Raw genomic sequence first — 20,266 nt, 5'->3', positions numbered from 1 at the left:
AGGTCCGCACACCAGTCCCAGCCCGCCCAGCCCCATCCCCGTCCTCTCCTCACCACACTGCACCCCGACCTGTCCCGGCCAGCGAGCCACTTCCGGCGGCTCGCGCACCATAGAAGAGCGGAAGGAAGGAGCGGTCGACCGGAAGTGAGGCGCGGAGGCCGGAAGCGGAGCGCGAAGGGTCCCGACGCGGCCACCAAGCGGTGCGGGCGGCGGCTGGGCTGCGAGGGGACAAGATGGTGGCGCCTGGGTTGTCTGGGCGGGTCCCAGCCGGCCAGCAGCCTCACGCTGCCCTCTGAAACCAGGAAACCGAGGTTGCAAGGGCAAGGACTATGTGCCTCGTTCATTCTTTCCCAAGCGCCTAAAGCAATGCCCAGCAACTAGTAGGTGCTCGGCCAAGTATTTGTTGAATGAATTTGTCGAGAGCCCGAGATAACGCAACAATGTAGTAGTGCCATGATTTGGACACTTGTGAATTTGCTTCCATAACCTGGGTTCTTAACCACTGTCATACTCACCCGAACATCCCACACTAGCGAGAGCAGCAAGTCAAGGTGGGCATTAATCCCATCTTACCCCGCCTCTTTTCCCCCACAAGTTCATCCCCATTTTAGGCCCGATTTGCCCTAGGGCAGAGTCACAAATCTAATGCAGCATTTGACAGCTTCAAGTATTTTCTACCGCTGGTACGAATCGTACTGATGGGGTTCAGTAAATCCTACTCATCTGAAGGTAGAAACACTGATGTCCTGAATCCCTGGTTATGAAGTGTATTTCCTTCTGCCATAGAAGGAGGCCCTCCCCAAAAGTAGCTCAGGGAACGCAATAACCTCCAGTGGGGTAGATCAGCCAGGTGGACCTGTGAAGCTGGCCCTGCCTGGGGCACCTACCAAATTTCCTTGCAGATGAAGAAAAGACACCATGGTTACAGTAAATATTTAACTGGTTCCATCAGTGACTCTAGCACAAGTTTTCCTGAAACGGAGGCAGAATCAAGCTACTCAGAAGTTCATGAGGTGTGCGGGTCACTGAGGAGGTCCCCAAAGTCACTGACCCCACTCAACACACCTGATGGCCCAGTGGAATGAGGGTTGGGCTGAGAGAATGTGAAGAGGGAGAAAAGGAATGCGGGGTGAGGGAAATACGGGACCTAGCCCGTAGCTCTGCCTGCAGGAGGGCAGAAGACACTCCCTGCACAGAAGGGCTGGAACAACTTGTTCAAGTTCTCAACCTCATTATGTGGGAAGAAAGAGATGCACCTCTCTCCAACTGTCTTGTATTAGGAACCCCTCCCCAAGTGGTCTTCTGTCATCTCTGTTCTATCTTCCCAATTCTGTATTCCAAATTCTTCAGTTCAAACCCAAGTTCTGAGTTCTAAGTTCCACCTTCTGGGTTCCTGTTCCATTGTTTCCCTCCCCCAGGTCCTTCCCAGCTCCCATCCCTTTTCCCAGGCTTTCTGAGTGGAATATGTGGATGTCCTACTGACTTAGCTAACTTGAGGGTTTTCCCTTTTGCTTCTTGAGGCAGTTCTAGGCTTTTCTCCAGTAGAAGGGACTTGGCTCAGACTGTCCAGCAAGTGGGTGGCCCAGTAGAGACCAGGGAATTCCTGAGAGCCTGGCCTGGTCTGACCTCCTCCCTTCCCACCCCACCTCTAACCACTGGACACACTACCTTTTGTGCAACTTAAGCAAAGCTGAGGATTTCCATGGTGATGATTATGGACTGGTGGCCTTGAGATGAGGAATCTTAGGGGAAAATGTGAAAAGACACAAAAGGTTGCTGTTCTTCATTCAGAGAAATTAACAACTGCTTCCAGCACAGGGGAACAGGTGGGCAGGGAAGGTGGGAAGGGTCTGGACAGGGCTGCGAGTTCTCAGAACCCCATCATCCTTCAGCTCCCCCTTCTCTGAGCTGAGCACTACCCCCAGAGTCCACAGAGTCTGAGAGAAAACCAAGACATCAGGGCTGGGATCTCCTCTGTCCATGGCTACCCTGAGGGAGAGGTGGGAGGAGGTGGAGGCAGCGGCAGCATCACTGGAGAGGTGAGATCTTCAAAGGGATCATGATCCGAGACTCCATGTGTCGAACCAGGGGGACTGCAGAGAGAGAGGCAGAGGTCACTGAGGCAGAGGGGGCTGAGGTGAGCCAATCCCCCAAAACTAGCCCCTGAAGGAGGAGGAGACCCGGGATGCTGAGACAGGGAAACCCCACTGCTCTCCTGGAATGGCCCATGGAGAGGGCCACATCTCCCAAACTGTGGGATACGAGGGGACTTAGGCTGTGATGAAAGGCAGCTTTTAAAATTTTTCATAATTGGGACTTCCCTGGTGGTGCAGTAGTTAAGAATCCACCTGCCAATGCAGGGGACACGGGTTGGAGCCCTGGTCCGGGAAGATCCCACATGCCGTGGAGCAACTAAGCCCGTGCGCCGCAACTACTGAGGCTGCATGCTGCAACTACTGAGGCTGCATGCTGCAACTACTGAAGCCCACATGCCTAGAGCCTGTCCTCCACAACAAGAGAAGCCACCGCAATAAGAAGCCCGCGCACCGCAACAAAGAGTAGCCCCCGCTTGCCGCAACTAGAGAAAGCCTAAGCGCAGCAACAAAGACCCAACACAGCCAAAAATAAATAAATAAATAAATAAATAAATTTTAAAAAATTTTCATAATTATATATTTATTTCCTATGTATGTGAAAAAATAACCATCACAGTTTAAAAGTGATTTCACAGATATTATTGCTTAGGAGAAAGCTAGGTGAAGAACAAGGCAGGGGGATTTAAAGGAAGAGATCAAGAAAATAATTGTAGCAGAAGAAAACTGGCAGGACAAAAGCTGTGAGGGTGTCCTCAAAGGGCTAAGGTTTGAAAAACACTGATTTAGTTCAACTGACTCATTTTACAGGTGGGGACGCTGCAGCCCAGAGCGGGTCAGCCCAAGGTCATCCAGAAGGTCAGACTCTTTCCTCCTGCTCAGTGAAGGTAAACTTTACCGTGCTTACAAATTACCTACAGTTCTCGTTCAAGGGCAGATCTTTTTTTTTTTTAAGAGATTTTCTTTTTTTTTTTAAGATTTATTGATTGATTGATTGATTGATTGCCAAGTTGGGTCTTCGTTTCTGTGCTAGGGCTTTCTCTAGTTGCGGCAAGCGGGGGCCACTCTTCATTGCAGTGCGCAGGCCTCTCACTATCGTGGCCTCTCTTGTTGTGGAGCACAGGCTCCAGACGCGCAGGCTCAGTAGTTGTGGCTCATGGGCCTAGTTGCTCCGCAGCATGTGGGATCTTCCCAGACCAGGGCTCGAACCCGTGTCCCCTGCATTAGCAGGCAGATTCTCAACCACTGCGCCACCAGGGAAGCCCAAGGGCAGATCTTGATTCAGTGCGGGGAGGGAGGGGGTTGAGATTGGGCATTTCTAACAAGCTTCCAGGGGATGCTGACACTGTCATTTGGGACCACGCTAACTCCTTCAGGAGATGCATTCTCCCGCACACCAGCTGGTAACTGTGGAAGCTCAGCTGTAAGTTCCTTAAGGGCAGGGCATTCTCTGCCTCCCAACTCCCGCCCACCACAGTCCCTGGTACACAGTGAGTGCTCAATCAGCACCTAGTGACTCCAGGTGGTTCCCAGGGGTCCCGGCAAATTGGCAAATGCTGTACACAAAAAACTTGCTCGAAAAAATAGACTGCGCGCCTCCTCTGCGCCAGAGTCTAGGCCAAGCACTTTTCATAAATTAGCTCCTGGAACCCTCCCTCCAGCCCTCTGAGGTAGGCATTCTCACCATTGCCACCTTACAGATGGAAAACAGCATCAGTGAGGTGAAGAACCAGGCCCAAGGTCACACTGTGTGCTCAACTACAACACTTCTCTGAGGCAGGGACCACCTGGCTGTGTTATTGCCCCTTGGAGCACTCACCCAGGACAGCCTGCATCCCGGGGAGCATGCCACCAGGACAGGAACCTACTAACTCATTGTCCTGAAAGTGAGTTCTCCTTCACGAGAGGTAATCAAACGAGGTCAAATCTACTTGCAGAAGGGTTCCATCCTCAGATAGGGCTCTTGGCAGATGACCTCAGAGGAGGTGCTCACCTGTGTAGTAGACATTTTCATCCCAGCCCCTCTTCCTCCAGGCAGCATTTCTGGTCTCCTCCCGAGACTGCAGGTCTTTATAGGCTGTGGGGAAGGCATAGGCTCATTCCTGAGGCACAGAGGATCTGAGCCTGTACGCAGCACAAGGCCCTCCTTCTGCTATCCCAAACCCTGCCCTGCTGTCTCTTCCTCCCCTGATGCCTCCAACTGTCAGCAAACACTGTCTGCTTTGACAATCTCATCCAATCGGTACATTTCTTGTGTATTTCCAGCCCAAAACTCTCCCCTGGGCTCTAGACTTGACTATCCAGTGTCCACTTGACATTTCCACTCAGATGTGTCAGTGTCTCAAAGGTAACACTTCTAAGGACCAAAAGTACACTCCTGACTCTCCAACCTGCTCCTCCAAGGGTCTCAGTAAGCAACACAGAGCTGCTCAAACAGGAGTCTTGGAGTCCTGGGGTCCTCTCTCCCTCCCCCATCCCAGACAGACAATTCATCCACCAGTCCCATTGATTCCAGACCAATGGATCTGTGGAATTCTCAGCATCCTCACTGTCACCACCTTAGGCCAGGCCACCATCCTCTCCCTCCTGAGCTACTATAACCACCTCCTGATGCCCCACATCCTCTCTTGCTCCCCTACAAAGTGCTCCCAACAAAGCACATGGCAGCCAGAGGAATCATTAGAACACAAATCAGGTCATTTCATGCTGCTTGAAATGCTGCAGCAGTCGCCCGCTGCAGTTAGAATAAATCCCAGGAATTCCCTGATGGTCCAGTGGTTAGGACTCTGCACTTCCAGTGCAGGGGGATTGGGTTCGATCTCTGGTCGGGGAACTAAGATCCCTCAAGCCTCGCGGTGCAGCCGAAAAAAAAAAAAAGAGAAAAAGAAAAAGAATAAATCCCAACTCATCTCATCCCCATGGCCTGCAAGACCCAGTCTAACCTGGCCCATCCACATCTTCCCACTCTCTTCCCCACTCCCTCCACACAGGCCTCCTTTGCATGCCTCAAAACCCTGAAGGCCTTTCCCCGCCGCAGGGCCTTTGCACGTGTTGTTCCCTCTACTTGGAATACCCTTCCCTGGCAATTCACAGCTGACTCCTCATCCTTTAGCTGAGCTTACATTTCACCTCCTTAGAGAGGCGTTCTAGTCTATCTAAGCCAATGAAGCTTCCCATATTTTTCTTCATTATTTCTCCCTCTCTCTTTATGGTTTGTAATAATCCGAAATTATCTTTTCTGTTACTTTATGTCTGAGGTGGTGTCTCCCTCTGCTGGAATGTAAGCTCCACAAGGGCACTAATGTATTCGCATTGTTGACATGGACTGAGAGTGGAGAAAGGGGGCCACAGAGGGTCCTGGAGGGTCCCCAGCCTACCCCAGAGATGGTGCACAACGTAGAGCTCTCCTATCTGCGAGAAGAAGCCGCCCACTGCCTCCTGGTTCTCCTGCCGGTACTTGATGGCCCGAGCCCTGGGGATGGCAGAAAAGTGTGGGGCAGAGGCCAGGGCCGGTGCAAAGGGCCCTCTGGGGTGTTTCCAGGCTGGTTTCTCAGTTACACATCAAGGGAGGAGCCTGAGGTAGGGCCCTTGGCTCTCAGAAATGATCAGGGACCAGGGTGATGGGGGTGCAGCCGCTGGCTGGGTGTTCTACCACAGTGGTCTAGAGGATCCTCACCCCGCTGGCTGGATCATCACCATCTCCTGGAGATGGCATGGAGGATGACGGGTTCCCTGCTACAGGGCCCTGGGCAAGGTGCCCCACCAGGGGCCTTGGTGGGGCAGGTGCGCAGGGTACCCCCAACTCCCCAGCACCACCACTCACCAGTTGTTGCCCCATTCGATCATGGTTCCCGGCTGAAAGAGAACCAAAGCAGAGGAGGCGAATGAGCCCCCTTCTGGTATTTCAAGCACCACCGTTGGGTGGGGATGGGAAACTGTCATGTCTCTGCAGCTCCTGGGGCCGCTTCACCTTATTCACAGGGCCCTGACTCACACCTGGGTGTGCACGTGTGCACACATGCACACACACCTCTGTTCTGGGGCCAGAAGCCCCAATCTAGATGCTGGGGCACCAGGCCCGCCCACCTCAGGGTACCAGGAAAGCAGCGCTGCTGCAGGAAGGGTGGGAGACAGGCGGGGACCTGGCGGGGGAGGCACCTTGAGCTTGTACGTCCTCAGCTCGTAGATGTTGGGGCCGGCTCTAGGCTGTGGCTCGTTCCAGAAGCTGAACTCGAGGAGCAGCTGGTTCCTCCTGGACAGCAGCATCTGGCTCCGCTCCTTTCGGAACTCCAGGTACTCCTGCGGGCATGGTGGTTTGGGCACGGCAGCCAGGAAGTGCCCCGGCCCCATCGGTGTGTCCCACAGGCTGACGGAGGCAGCCCCCAGCACAGGGCTGAGCCAGAACCAGCATCCGGAGAGCTTTGCCGAGTGGACGCCAACATACCTTGTTGTTTTTGAGCTTGTTCATGCAGTCCATGAGGGCTGGGTAGCCACCTGAGAATCGCCACAGGTGCACTGTTGGGGGGCAGGGAGGAGGGTACAGGTCAGGGGGCTGCGGGGACCCTGCCCTGCTTACCCCGAGGCTGGTTAGGTGTGTATGTAAAAGGGGAGGCTCCAGCCTGGTTCCCTGTAGCACCAGGACTCTCTGAGTTCCCTCTGCCTTGGTGGGGGCAGCACTAGGCAGGGGAGAACGCCAGACACAAGCCCCGGAGACCTAGGTTTAAGCTGCAGCTCTGCCAGGTGGCCTTTGACCCCTCTAGGCCTCAATGTCCTCATCTTGAAAATGAGAATAACGCTCCCACTCAAACTTCTTTAAATAGCAACAAGAGGATCAGACGTGAACCTGTACCCTAGGAGCTGCGCATGCATAAAGCAGACCACCAGGCCTGTGAGGGACAGGCTGGGCCAAAGGAAGGGGTAGGTCTGATGGGCAGAGATGGATGACTCCAAAACACTGAATTAAAGGAAAAAAACTAAGGAACAGAACAGCATGTGAGGTATGGTACCACGTGTGTTTAGAGGGGGAGGAACATATCCAGAGATGCTTGTCTATGTACCACCTCTCGATGGAGAGCTATCGAGATTGTGACAGGAGATACCCTTGGGGCAAAGAACTGAGGCCTGGGGTTCACAGGCAGGAGGGAGGTTTACTTTTCATTGCAAACTCTTTGTACCATTTGCATTTTTTATCACAGTCTCTGTACTGGCTTAAATAGTGTCCTCCACCCCCACCCCCAAATTCATGCCAACCTAGAACCTCAGAATGTGACCTTATTTGAAATAGGGTCTTTCTAGTGATAGTCAAGCTAAGGTGAGGTCATATTGGGTGGGCCCTAAATTCAACGACTGATGTCCTTATAAGAAGAGGGAGACTTGGACACAGAGGGCAACACCATGTGAAGACAGACACCCAGGGAGAACACCACGTGACTGAGGAGGCAGAGGTTGGAGCAATGCATCTGTGAGCCAAGGAGTGCCAAGGATTTCCGGCCACCGCTAGAAGCTGGAAAAGGCAAGAAAAGATTCTCCCCTAGAGCCTTTGGAGGGAGCACGCCCCTACCAACACCTTGATTTCAGACTTCGGGACTCCAGAACTAGAGGGAATAGATTTCTGTTGTTTTAAGCCCACCAGTAGTTGGTACTTTTTACAGCAGCCCTAGGAAAACCCTGATACGTCTTCCAGTAATAAAGAAACCTAGTTTGTGTGCAAGAGAAGGAACAGTCTTGTCATGCTTGGGAGCATGGCTGGGGCCAAGGGAGCAAGGTCCCCAAAAGGTCAATCGGGCAGGCTAAGGCTGAGAGCATTTGGCTGGCCAGTGGCTTGGCATTTCAGACTCTTGTTACTTATCCCCAGCTGGTCGCTCACCTGCCTTTTGACTCCATCTCTGCCTTGATTTTCCCATCTGCAAAATGGTCTGAGCCTATGGTTTAAAGGCCTCTTTCCAAGGGAAACAGCAAAAGTACTGTATGGATGGCAGTCTATTAAGACCAGGAATGCTGACCTGTGGAAGAGGCATTAGCCTAATTCTAGGGGCCAAGAGGTAAAAGTTACAAGGAGGGCATCCAAGGCCCATGAGAAGAAAGAATTTTCTAACAATGATAGTGTTCCATCTAGAAGATGGATTGGAGGTTTTTTACAAAAAACCGAATCCACAAATTCATTAAAATGTAGATTCCTGAGCCCTACTCCCAGGGGGTGGCTCAGTGGATCTGCTCCCCAGATGATTCTACATAGGGGACAACCCCTCAAGATACACAAAATATAGGACATGCTTTAAAATTCACGCTCCCATTCTTCAAACGTCATTTCTCAATTAGCAGATACTTAGAAGAATACAAGAAGTACTGCTGGAACTGATTAGGTTGTACCTAAAACGGGAAAACTGTAGGGGCTGGAACGGAAGACAGCTTTTCTCTTACCCCACTATTAATGTGTCAGTGACTGTTACTGAAACAGAATAAATGATTAAGAGAATCTACCTAACTGCAGATCACAGATTTAAAAAACAAACAAACAAAAAAAACACATACAATTATCAGGGCAGTTGAAGGATGAGATAAGTTGGCTTACGCAGTAGTGAGCTCCCCATAGCTGTGAGTGTTCAAGGGAAGCATAGAGGACCCTCTATCAGAGCTGCACCAGAGGAGCTCCCTGTGCTGTACGCAGTCTAATCAGCACTGTCCAAAAGGACTTTCTACTATGATGGAAAAGTTCTACAGCTGTGCCATCCAAGATGGTAGCCACGAGCCACATATTTCTATCACTGGGCACTTGAAATGTGGCTAGTGTGACTGAGGAACTGAATTTTTCATTGTATTTAACTTTACCCAATTTAAATTGAAATAGCTACACGTGGTTAGTGGTTACTTTCCTGAACAGTGCAGATCTAAATGCCAAGGCCCCTCTAAGTGGCTGGGATGCTGTGAGTGAACCAAATTCATGTGTGGGTCCTCACAGCTGGTGCCAACCGAGGTGGGCATGTTGGGGTGGGATGGGGCGTGCTGGGGGTACCGCTGGGAAGCTGTAAGGAACCAGCTCAGACAAAAGTCCCTTTTATTCCACAAACACGTACGGCATACCGGGGGTTCAGTGGTGAAGAAAGGCAGGGGCCCCGCCCTCCCGGAACTCACCACCTCCACAGGGAGACAGACAGAACAGGGCACACGATCAGGGCTGTGAAGAGGCAAGTCCTGGGGGCTGGGGAGCCAGGAGAGGTGCCTCACCCAGCTGCGGTGGAGGGAATCAGGGGAGGCCTCCAGGAGGAGGTGATGTCTACACCAAAATAAAAGGTGAGTAGAGGAATGAGCCAAGTAGAGGAGGCAAGGGAGAAAGAATGCTTCAGGCTGATGAAACAGCATGAACAAGAGCGTGGAACTAGAGGGAAAAACTATCCATCTGAAGAACAGAAAGAAGTCCTGGGTGGGATGGTACAGCGAGCAGGAGGACGTGGCGAGACAAGGCTTGACGCTGGGCAGGGAAGGGCCCGAGAGCCTCGTGGGGCACCCCAAGGGCAGAGGGAGCCACCACAGATGTTTGGGCAGGGGAGTGAGCTGACGGGGGCTGCACTTAGAAAGACCCCTCTGGGTGCCGCTGCAGAGGGAGTGGAGGGCAGCCACCTGGGCTGGGCAGCAGTGGCGCTGGGGGGTGGGCAGCTCACCTGCCTGGTCCTGCTCCCCGTACCATGTGTTCCAGTTGCCCACGAGCGAGCAGGGATAGTCCTCATCCAGGTGCAGCTTGGGCAGCACAGCCTCCCTGTGGGAGGGGCACAGAGAAGGGAGAGGGCTCACACCAGCCACCAGAGCCCCTGAGATGAGGCTTCCAACTCAGGCCCGCAGAGTTGGCCCTCAGTCTCCCCATCTCTAAGATGCAGAGTCTGCACGAGAGGACTTGTGGCTCTGAAATCTACACCCCCCTGGATTTCTGCACGGAGAACAGCGCTGGGATAGAGGCCCCCACCCAAGCAGGGACTGGGACAGGAGGGTTAGGGTTAGGGTCAGCTCACGTCAGGCTGTTGTAGGCATCCAGACACTCGGGCTTCACATTGTGAACTGCAACAGAGGACAGATAACAGGAGGTGAAGCGAGGGGGAGCGGGGTGTCTGTGGGGAGCTGTGCTGGGGGTAGCCCCACAGGGCCTGGGCTCCCAGGACAGCTCGGGATGTCCCAGACCCTCTCAAGTCCCAGCCGGAGCCTTGCAGGCCCCCAGAGGCCCTGGGAGGGCGGGCTGGCCAACTCAGCAGCCACTCACACTGGATCTTGTAGAGGTTGCTGGTCTCCTTCTTGGACAGCAGGGTGGAGTGGGCGTCCTTCCGGGGATCCACCTTGTGTACGAACAGAGAACGGAACCAGCTGCCTTCATTGTCCTTGGAATAGAAGCTGCGGGACAGAGGAGTTCAGGGGGGACCTGCTTACATCTGCTCAGACGCCTTGCTCCCCAAGGCTAGTGACACACATTTCTGGGAATGCAGCCACGGAATCCCATGGCAGCTCCAGAAGATGTCATGCCATTGGAGCCGGCTGAGCACACCTGGTCCTTTCTACAGAGATCCTGGCTGTCCAGTTCGCTTCTTGAAGCTCTGCGGAGCCTCAGGAGGCCAGGAGAGGCAGCCCCACCTCCCGCCTCTCTCTCCAGCCTCCCTGCCTCCACTTCACCCCTTTCCAAGAGGTCCTCCACTTGGACCACACAACTGCATCCCCTGCCAAGAGGATCAACCCCGCACCCATCTTGCCTGATGTCCAAAGCCCATGACAGCCCAACCTACCTTGGCAGCCTCCCATCCTGTCCATCCCCCACCTGTGTATCCCGCTCTCCAGCTATGCGTCTCCCTGAACACACCAGGCTCTTTCACTCTGTGCTTTCTTTGCAATTTATGTCCCCTCTGACGAGAGGGCTGCACTCACCGTCCTCCCTGGTGCTCACACTACACCTGGCCTGTGCCCAATCCCAGCCCCACAAATGGAGAGCCCAAGACAAGCACACTTTGTCCTTGAGGAGGTCACAGTCTGCTGGGAGAAGTGGACCTTGGAACACAGTTACAGCCAGAGGTCTCTGGGACAGCCCAGATGTGTGAGCCTGAACTTGGCCTCTGGAAGTCTGGGTTGGCTCTCCAGAGGAGGTGATCTGGCCAGTCTCCAAATCTCCAGGGCTGATTTGGCAGATAAAGGCAGGTAGAGGGGGTCAAAGGCATCACAAGGCAAGATTCATTCACTCATCCAGCCAACACTTAATTGACAAATATCTGCCCTGTGCACATTGCTATGTTGCTGTGAGAATGAATGAATGAATGACGTGCCTTGTTCAGAGCAGGGGGACCAACCACCAGGTCCTGCCAGATCATAACTGCACTCCCCACACAAGGTCCCAGCAGGGGTGGGGATTACTTTTAGGCTGCCAGAGGTGGTAAATCATCTTACTTAACAGCAGTGGTGCAGCTTGTAGCCAGGCCTGAAACACTAGCCTCCCGCTGGATGATTTCTAGCCAAGGAGCCTGGCAGTGGGGGCCCCATCAGCAAGTCCTCTCCTTTTTCAAGCCTTTTCTGTGGCTAGGATAAACGTTTTGCAAATCAAAGTATTGCTTTTCTCCAAAATATGGAGCAAGTACTGGGACTGATAAAATTTAAAAAGCATCCTAAAGTGGTGATATATTTGTATAAGCATAGAGAAAGATAAGTAACAATTTGTCCCAGACTGCTTTTTGTTGGTTGGTTGGTTGGTTGGTTGGTTTTTGGCCATGCCAAGCAGCCTGCAGGATCCTAGTTCCCCGACCAGGGACTGAACCCGGGCCACAGCAGTGAAAGTGCCGAGTTCCAACCACTGAACTGCCCGGGAACTCCCAGTCCCAAAATGTTAATACTGCTTACCTGGGAGAGGGAAGAGGAAGATGGTTAAACTTTTCGTTACTCATTATAATTTTTTGTAAAGGTAAAAAAAACTGTTTAAAGTATTTCCAAATTCATAGGCTTTCTATCATTTTGTGTGTATTTGCTTCATTAACAAAAAACAAAGACAGTTATCATCAGATGGTCGATGTAGTCTGTGAAAAATTTGGGACCAGAATAAGGGAGCCTCACTATGGTTAATGTTGGCTAAGGATATCCTCTGTGCCAGGGACCTGTGATCAGCTTAACATGATCGCGCTGAATCTATGTAATGATATCATAATGTTGATACTATTAATGCCCCCATTTTCGAGATGAGAAAATAGAAGGTCGGAGGTGGGAGGGTTAAGAAACTTGTCCCCCGGTCACATAGCAAATCAGGGGCAGAGAGCTCAGGAAAAAACCCAGAGCTCTTTCCTCTAAAGTCAGCCCCACCTCAGATCTGGCACCAACCTGGGGAACTAGCATCAGGTAGATACTGTGAAGAACCAGGTGTTTTTAACAAAGCCACTGGCAGAGGGACCTGACCCTTGGTTTGAATGTAGAGAGGCTGCTTCTGCTGGAAGGGGTGGTGACAGGGAGGGCAGCCACTCCTACTATTTGTCAACAAAGACCTTTGCTCCAGGACTGGGCTTTGAGTAATTTATTAACATCAGCACTGACCAAGATAAACAGCCAAGTGGCCAGCCCTGAAGAGAGAGGCTGGGACCCCGCGGGCTGGGGAGTGAGGGGGTCCAGGAGCTCTGATGGGCTCCCATCTCCTCCCACCACTGTCTAATCTTTCCTGCCTCTGGGTCTCTGTTTCCCCACGTGTCAAAAGAGCAGGGTAGAGCAGCCTATCTCTAAAGATCTTTTCTACAGGTCCCAAGAATATCCCAGGGCAGGGTCTGAACTTGAAGCTAGCATCCGAGGGTTCACATTTTCAAGAGTTCAAATTTCACTTTCTCAATGAAATCACAACATTCTCCTGTCCCTGAACTCCCCAACTCTTCTCACCCTGCTCTCTATTTTTCTGTAGCTCCTTCTAACACGTTATAGAATTTTTTTGTTTATTATGTGCCTTGTTTATTGTCTCCCACTAGAAGCAGAGCCCCAGGAGGATAGGGATCTTGTCTGTCTCGTGTATCCCTGCTGTATCCCCAGTGCCTGGAACAGTGCTGGGACGTGGCACATGCTCAGACCACGTTTGGGGAACGAGTGCAGGTGTGTGGGGGGAGCTAAGACACAGGTGCATGAAAATGATGAAATCTGAGAGGTAAGAAAGGAGCGAAAGTGTGGACCTTGGCTCAGAGTGTGGACTTGGGAGTCAGGGGCCCTTTCCATCCCCACCACCACCAGCAGAATTAGTGCTTAAGAACACAGGTTCTGGACAAATCCAGCACTAATCCCAGCCCAGCGTCATCTCTCTGAGCCTCATTTACCTCATCCATAAAATAAGAGCAATAGGATCGCCTTGTAGAGAATGGGGCAGACACGGCAGTGCAGCTAATATCACTCTTCCTACCTAACTTCCTAACTGAACTCCTGGCTCCCATTCTTTCCCTTTTTTCCTAACCTGCCCATCAATTTTGTAATGCACCATGGTTGTGATGCTATTCCTCCACTTGAAAATCTTCTATGGATCCCTACTGCCCATCAAACAAGGCTGGATGTCTCCACTTGGGATTCTAGCTCTAATCTATTTTGCCAAGCTTTCCAGAGTCAATTCCCCTTTTTTCTTTTTTTTTTTTTTTTTAAAGATTGATTGATTGATTGATTGCTATGTTGGGTCTTTGTTTCTGTGCTAGGGCTTTCTCTAGTTGTGGCAAGCGGGGGCCACTCTTCATCGCGGTGCGCGGGCCTCTCACTATTGTGGCCTCTCTTGTTGCGGAGCACAGGCTCCAGACGTGCAGGCTCAGTAATAGTGGCTCACGGGCTTAGTCGCTCCGCAGCATGTGGGATCTTCCCAGACCAGGGCTCGAACCCGTGTCCCCTGCATTGGCAGGCAGATTCTCAACCACTGCGCCACCAGGGAAGCCCCCCACCCTTTTCTTAATTTTTAATTTTTATTTATTTATTTTTTTGGCCGCCCCACGCAGCATGTGGGATCTTAGTTCCCCGACCAGGGAATGAACCCATGCCCCCAGCAGTGGAAGTGCAGAGTCTTAACCACTGGACTGCCAGGCAAGTCCCCAATTCCCTCTTAAATTTGGTTACCACAGAGCCAAGATTCCCTATCGTTAGCAACACCTGAGAACGTGTTAGAAGTTTTGAGGCCCCATCCCAGACCCACTGCAACAGAAACTCTGGGGGTGGGCCTAGCAATCTGGGTTTTAACAAGCCTGCCAAGGGATTCTGATGCACACTCAGGCCCGAGAATCACTGCTCTAAGGCAGTCCCAACTTACTTTCTTTCTTTCTTTTTTTCATGTAATCTCAGTAAATCATCCCAGAAACACCAAAGATTCTGGTATCTAAACTATATTAAGAATATATTAAGCCCCAAGGGTGGGGCTTCCCTGGTGGCGCAGTGATTAAGAACCCGCCTGCCGATGCAGAGGACACGGGTTTGAGCCCTGGTCCAGGAAGATCCCACGTGCCGCGGAGCAACTAAGCCCGTGTGCCACAACTACTGAGCCTGTGCTCTAGAGCCCGCGAGCCACAACTACTGAGCCCTCATGCCACAACTACTGAAGCCTGTGCGCCTAGAGCCCGAGCTCTGCAACAAAGAGAAGCCACCGCAATGAGAAGCCCGCGCACCGCAATGAAGAGTAGCCCCCGCTCGCCGCAACTAGAGAAAGCCCGCGCGCAGCAATGAAGACCCAATGCAGCCAAAAAATAAAATAAATTAAATAAATTAAAAAAAAAAAGAAGAAGAATGCCCCTTAGGCCTAGAAAAACCAGTTCAACCCCTTCCATAAACACATCTCTCCTGGGACTTCCCTGGCAGTCCAGTGGTTAAGACTCTGTGCTTCAGGGAGCTCAGCTCCGTGCTCTGTGATGACCTAGATGGGTGGGATGGCTGGGGCGCTGGGGGGCTGGGAGGCTGGGGGGCTCGGGGACTTGGGGGCTGGAGGGGGGGCAGGGAGGCAGGTCCAAGAGGGAGGGGATATATGTATACATATAGCTGATTCACTTCATTGTACAGTAGAAACTAACACAATATTGTAAAGCAATTATACTCCAATTAAAAAAAAAAAAAAGACTTTGTGCTTCCACTGCAGGGGGCACAGGTTAGATCCCTGGTCAGGGGAACTAAAATCCCACATGTGGGGCACAGCCAAAAAAAAAAAAAAAAACCTCTCCTATTTCGCCCTCAGCCCCTCCATCATTTTCATGTGAATACGTCTCGTCTCCCCAGCCACACCGGAAGCCTAGAGCTGACGTTCTCCATCCTTCAGGGTACCAGCACAATGCTTTTAGCATGGGAGTTGCTCAGTAAATATCTGTCCCAGATGAGAACTTTTGAGACACATTTGCACTCTCAATAGGGATCAACGGTCTGGTGCCTCACCACATGAAAATGCTCTGGAATGCTCTAGATTGATATGCTAGGAAGTTCAGCTCTGTGCACATTCCTGAAACACTCTTCTGTTTTGAGTTGGCTGAAAGGGGTCACAGGACTTTCCTGGTGGCACACTGGTTAAGAATCTGCCTGCCAATGCAGGGGACACTGGTTCAATCCCTGGTCCAGGAAGATCCCACATGCCGTGGAGCAATTAAGCCCGTGCGCCACAACCACTGAGCCTGCGAGCCACAACTACTGAGCTCACATGCCACAACTACTGAGACCCACATGCCTAGAGCTCGTGCTCCACAACAAGAGAAGCCACGGCAATAAGAAGCCCACGCACCACAAGGAAGAGTAGCCCCTGCTCGCCGCAACTAGAGAGGGCCCACATGCAGCAACGAAGACCCAACACAGCCAAAAATAAATAAATTAATTAATTAATTAATTTAAAAAAAAAAAAAAGAATCCGCCTGCCAATGTAGGGGACACGGGTTCGAGCCCTGATCCGGGATGATTCCACATGCCGCAGAGCAACTAAGCCTGTGTACCACAACTACTGAGCCCGCGTGCCACAACTACTGAAGCCCATGTGCCCTAGAGCCTGTGCGCCGCAACTACTGAGCCCACATGCTGCAACTACTGAAGCCCGTGTGCCTAGAGCCCGTGCTCCACAACAAGAGAAGCCATGGCAATGAGAAGTCCGCGCACTGCAACGAAGAGCAGCCCCCGCTCGCCACAACTAGAGAAAGCCCGTTCGCAGCAACGAAGACCCAATGCAGCCAAAAATAATAAATAAAATTTAAAAAAAAAAAGAAAGGGGCCACATTTCTGCTTATTGTTCCTGAAGTCTGTCTTTGGAAGACAAACCGGAAGAACTAAAGTTCTGTTAACGAGAGCATTACTGATGCAGCGGTAGCAACTGCTGTGTACTGAGCACTTTCTATGTGCTGAGAACTGATCCCCACAATATGTTCTTGAGAAAAATGAGGCTCAAAAACAAAATAGAGGGCTTCCCTGGTGGCGCAGTGGTTGAGAATCTGCCTGCCAACGCAGGGGACACGGGTTCGAGCCCTGGTCTGTGAAGATCCCACATGCCGCGGAGCAACTAGGCCCGTGAGCCACAATTACTGAGCCTGCGTGTCTGGAGCCTGTGCTCCGCAACAAGAGAGGCCGCGATAGTGAGAGGCCCGCGTACCGCGATGAAGAGTGGCCCCCGCTTGCCACAACTAGAGAAAGCCCTCGCACAGAAATGAAGACCCAACACAGCCAAAAATAAATAAAATAAATAAACAAAGTAAACAATGCGTTTAAAAAAAAAAAAAAGATTTCTTAAAAAAAAAAAAAAATTGAGAAAAATGAGGCTCAGAGATGTACCAGGCCTTATTCGAAAACAATTAATCAATGGCCAAGAGGATTCCAATCCAGGTCTATCCGATTTCAAAGCCCACACTGGGTCTGTACCCAAGCGGCCCCCAAAGCTCAGAGGCCAGAGGGCCCCTCTAGTGACTCCAGAGAGATACGGGGCAGATGGAGGGTCGGCAGGATTCCCAGGTATGGTGGGACCAGGGAGTAAGGTGGGACCAGGGAGTAAGTAACTTCGAAGCAGTCCTTTAGGGACTTGATAAGTATTATCCAAGTACCTGCACAGCAATCCTACGAAAAACACCAGGCAGGGATCCCCATCCCCACTTTAGAGAGAAGGAAACCAAGGATCACAGAGGTTCAGTGCCCCATCCAAGGTTAAGGAGTGGATAAGTGAGGAGCAGCAGGCTGCCTTTATGTCCCATGCTCCTTTTGTGGCCTCTGGCTATTCGCCACACAGATGGCTTTACCACCAACCAATTTTGTAACCCTGGGGAAGTGTGGTCCCGCCCCCAGCTTCCATTTCCTTATCTAGAAAACAAGGGGCTCACAGAAGGTGATCTCCCCAAAGCCCCTTCAGCCCTGACATCTTGGGGGCTCATGAAAAAATTTCTTGAGACACAGGTTTGGGCGAGGGGCAACATTTGCAGCAAATTCACCAGGGGCTGGGTACTTTGCACACATGGCCTTGTTAATCCTCAACAACTCTATGAAATACATCCTACTTTATCACCCCCATTTTACAGATTAGGAATCTGAGACTTCAAGAGGCCAAATGACTCATGCAAGGTCACCCCACTGAAAAAGGCTGAGTTAGATGTGCTGGTGCCAAGCAAACTCTAGGCTCTCTCCATGTTATCAGCTTTCTCCCCAATTACTGGGCAGTCAGGTTGGGGGCACATGCCTGGCTCCTCTTTCCCAGCCTCCCCTGACCCCCACTGCACAGCACTCTAGAAGATCTCACAGCAAAGCCTAACAGAACTCTGCAGCTTCATGCCTGGGCTGTTGGGCAGGACAGACCCCTCCCTTCCACAGGTGGGGGGACAGGTGTCCTCACTTCTTTGGCCAATGTTCTTGAGCATACACTGTTGTGAGCCCTGTGCCAGGGGCTGGGTAAACAGAAATATGAGGTGATGCTCTAGTGGCAGGGACAGGCAAGTGTGTACAGGGTGGTAAGAGCAGAGATGGGGGAAGTACAGGGTGCTAGAGACGGAGAAGGGAGGGGCCACCCAGGGCCAGTCATGGAGGCCCAGCCCTGCCTCAGCCCAGAGCAGGGACCAAACAAAAGCCCAGGCCCAGCCCATGGCCCAGCCAGCCTCCCTCTCCCAGGAGGCCACCAGTTGTGGTGCAAAGAGCACAGGGGTGTCAGGAGGCCTGGGTCCAGACCCAGTGCCTCCACAGGATGGCAGGGGGAGTGACCCTGGGCAACTCCCATCCTTTCTCAGGCCTCCTTTGCCCCACTTCTACTGTTCAAGGTTGGGGAGCAAAGGATCTGTTCAGCCACGGCCTTTAGGGATCTCCCATTGCTCCCCATATCTCTTACTCCCAGAACTTCCAGAAGGAGGTGCTGCCTTTCCTAGAAGCCCCCAGGGGGACTATCTCACAATCACCGCAAAGGCCTGGGAAGGGGCCACTCCTCCTGCCCTCTGACAGCTCCCACTCCCCAGGGCCCAGGACCTGCCCCTCTCATTCACCCTACCCTTCATTCTCAGCCCAGAGCCAGGCATCCAGTAGGACAAAGACCCTGCGCATCCTTTCCCACCTCCCCCGTTCTTTTAACAGACCTCCTCCCCATGGCTCCGCCACTAACCACTAGATTACAAGCCCGAGTCTCTGCCCATCCCCCAAGCCCAGACCCTGGCCCCCACGCGTGCACCCCCCACGCGCGCCGTCCCCGCCTGGCCCGGCCCGGCTCATACCGCGCTGCAGCCACAGCCGCAACGTCCCGGCCCCCGGGCCCCGGGCGCCCCAGCAGCCGCCGAGCCGCCGCAGAGATGCTGCACAGACGCGGAGCCATGTTGGAGCGCTGCTGGTTGGAGGAAGGCCCCGCCCCCGAACCCGGCAGCGGAGGCGGAACGTGAGTAAGCCCCGCCCCACCTGGTCGCCCGCCCCCTCTCCACCCAGACAGGTGGGCGTAGTCCCTGCGCATTCAGCAACTTAGATGCTGGGCAGAAGTCCTTATTCTTGTCCTCTGAGCCTCTGCATCTCTGCTACAGACGTGCTCTGTGACCTGGAGCAAACCCTTTGCCCACTCTGGGCCTCAGTGTCCACCCCGGTAAAATGGGAGCATTGAACAATAATACCAGGGGTTCTTAACGGGGCACTCAAGGATGAGCGGCAGAGGGCGAGTAAGCCCCCTGAAATCTATACAGTTATGTGCGCCTGTGCGTTCCTGGGCGGGGGTGGAGGGGGTGGGGGGGGGCCGGCACAGATAGCGTTTATCACATTATGAAAGGAAAACCCCCTAACAATTTAAGACAGATGGACAAGGCTCTGGGTTGCAGGGGCACTTTCTCTCCATCATCTTTTCCCTTTCCATCCCCCCCTACCATCGCTGCCTGGGTCTCCTGGGGCCCCACGCCCTGCTCCTGCTCTGCCCAGGTCTTGTGCCTAACTTCCAAACTAGTCTCCTCTCGGCCCACAATCCCCCAGATCACAGACCTCAGCAGGAGCAGAGGGCCTGCAGACCCCACAGGGGGGCCCAGGAGCCTAATAGCTTCCAGAGAGACTGGATGTGTGCCTAAAAGAATGTCCACCCGCTGAGGCTGACGCTGACGGTCAGCGTGGTGTGCCTGGGGTGGAGGAGTGAGGACAGGCTTTGATTTTGTGATTCCTTCAGCAAATATTGAGTCCACGTGGCTAGGCCATGTGGTTAGCTCTGAGACACCAAAGGCAGCCAGAACAACAAGCCCCCAGCCCTCTTGGAACTTAAGGCCTGGCCAGGGAGACAAAATCAAACTGGTACTAACCTCCCGGGCAGAGGCCTTAGGCCTACCCCTCCCATCCCCTCTCCTGCCTGACATACTAAATATTTACTGAATGAGTGAAAAATATACACAAAAATATTTTTTGCCAACTGTGATAGAGGCTATGAAGAAGTATGTGGAGCTATGAGGACTTACAATGGAGAGCGGGAAAGAGAAAATTCGAGGTCCTATATAGACTTTGAGGGTCTATGATAACTTCTATAAGGAAGTGAGGCTTGAACTATGATTTTTTTTTCTTGTGTTTTCTAAAGTTGCTACAATGAACATGTATTCTTTGCATGATTTATTTTAAAAGGATACTATATATCATCATGATAAATAAAAAACCGAAATCAACTGTTACACACAGGCAGAACCATCAAAATAAATGCAAAAGTATTTGCAACAGATACTGCAACAGATAACAGTATTGCCGGTACCTTGTAGCTAAGGCAGAGGGCCATGAGCCTGGGGCCT

The 20,266-nt window shown here is 52.2% G+C and overlaps 2 protein-coding genes across 4 annotated transcripts in view; both read right to left on the bottom strand.

Annotated features, from left to right (window-relative positions):
- Positions 1 to 154, bottom strand: part of THOC5 (THO complex subunit 5) — a 31,673-nt gene extending 31,519 nt beyond the window's left edge. For all 3 annotated transcript variants that reach the window (XM_068563839.1, XM_068563840.1, XM_068563841.1), the window contains exon 1: positions 54 to 154. The gene's annotated coding sequence lies outside the window, so the exon portion shown is untranslated. The remainder of the gene's footprint in view (positions 1 to 53) is intronic.
- A 1,602-nt stretch (positions 155 to 1,756) lies between these two features.
- NIPSNAP1 (nipsnap homolog 1) lies at positions 1,757 to 18,870 on the bottom strand. The gene is made up of 10 exons (XM_068563842.1): positions 18,743 to 18,870; positions 10,342 to 10,469; positions 10,097 to 10,142; positions 9,752 to 9,846; positions 6,538 to 6,608; positions 6,252 to 6,392; positions 5,917 to 5,948; positions 5,471 to 5,565; positions 4,087 to 4,170; positions 1,757 to 2,093 (listed from the first exon to the last, which is right to left on the bottom strand). The coding sequence occupies exons 1-10, from the start codon at positions 18,838 to 18,840 to the stop codon at positions 2,029 to 2,031; spliced, it is 855 nt and encodes a 284-aa protein (XP_068419943.1). The 5' UTR covers positions 18,841 to 18,870; the 3' UTR covers positions 1,757 to 2,028.
- Between the last annotated feature and the right edge of the window lie 1,396 nt (positions 18,871 to 20,266).

This window comes from Eschrichtius robustus, chromosome 14, assembly GCF_028021215.1.
Source record: "Eschrichtius robustus isolate mEscRob2 chromosome 14, mEscRob2.pri, whole genome shotgun sequence".
Classification (NCBI taxonomy): domain Eukaryota; kingdom Metazoa; phylum Chordata; class Mammalia; order Artiodactyla; family Eschrichtiidae; genus Eschrichtius; species Eschrichtius robustus.
Note: the sequence above shows the minus strand (reverse complement) of the source record. Positions and strands in the feature narration are given on the sequence as shown.

Bases quoted from the DNA above. Each gene is read 5' to 3' on its own strand.
- NIPSNAP1 (XM_068563842.1), bottom strand. From the start codon at position 18,840: ATGGCTCCGCGTCTGTGCAGCATCTCTGCGGCGGCTCGGCGGCTGCTG. The intron at 6,393-6,537 runs GTATGTTGGCGT...CCATGCCCGCAG, and splicing joins ACAAGCTCAAAAACAACAAG to GAGTACCTGGAGTTCCGAAA. The intron at 2,094-4,086 runs GTGAGCACCTCC...CTCTCTCTGCAG, and splicing joins TGAAAATGTCTACTACACAG to TCCCCCTGGTTCGACACATG.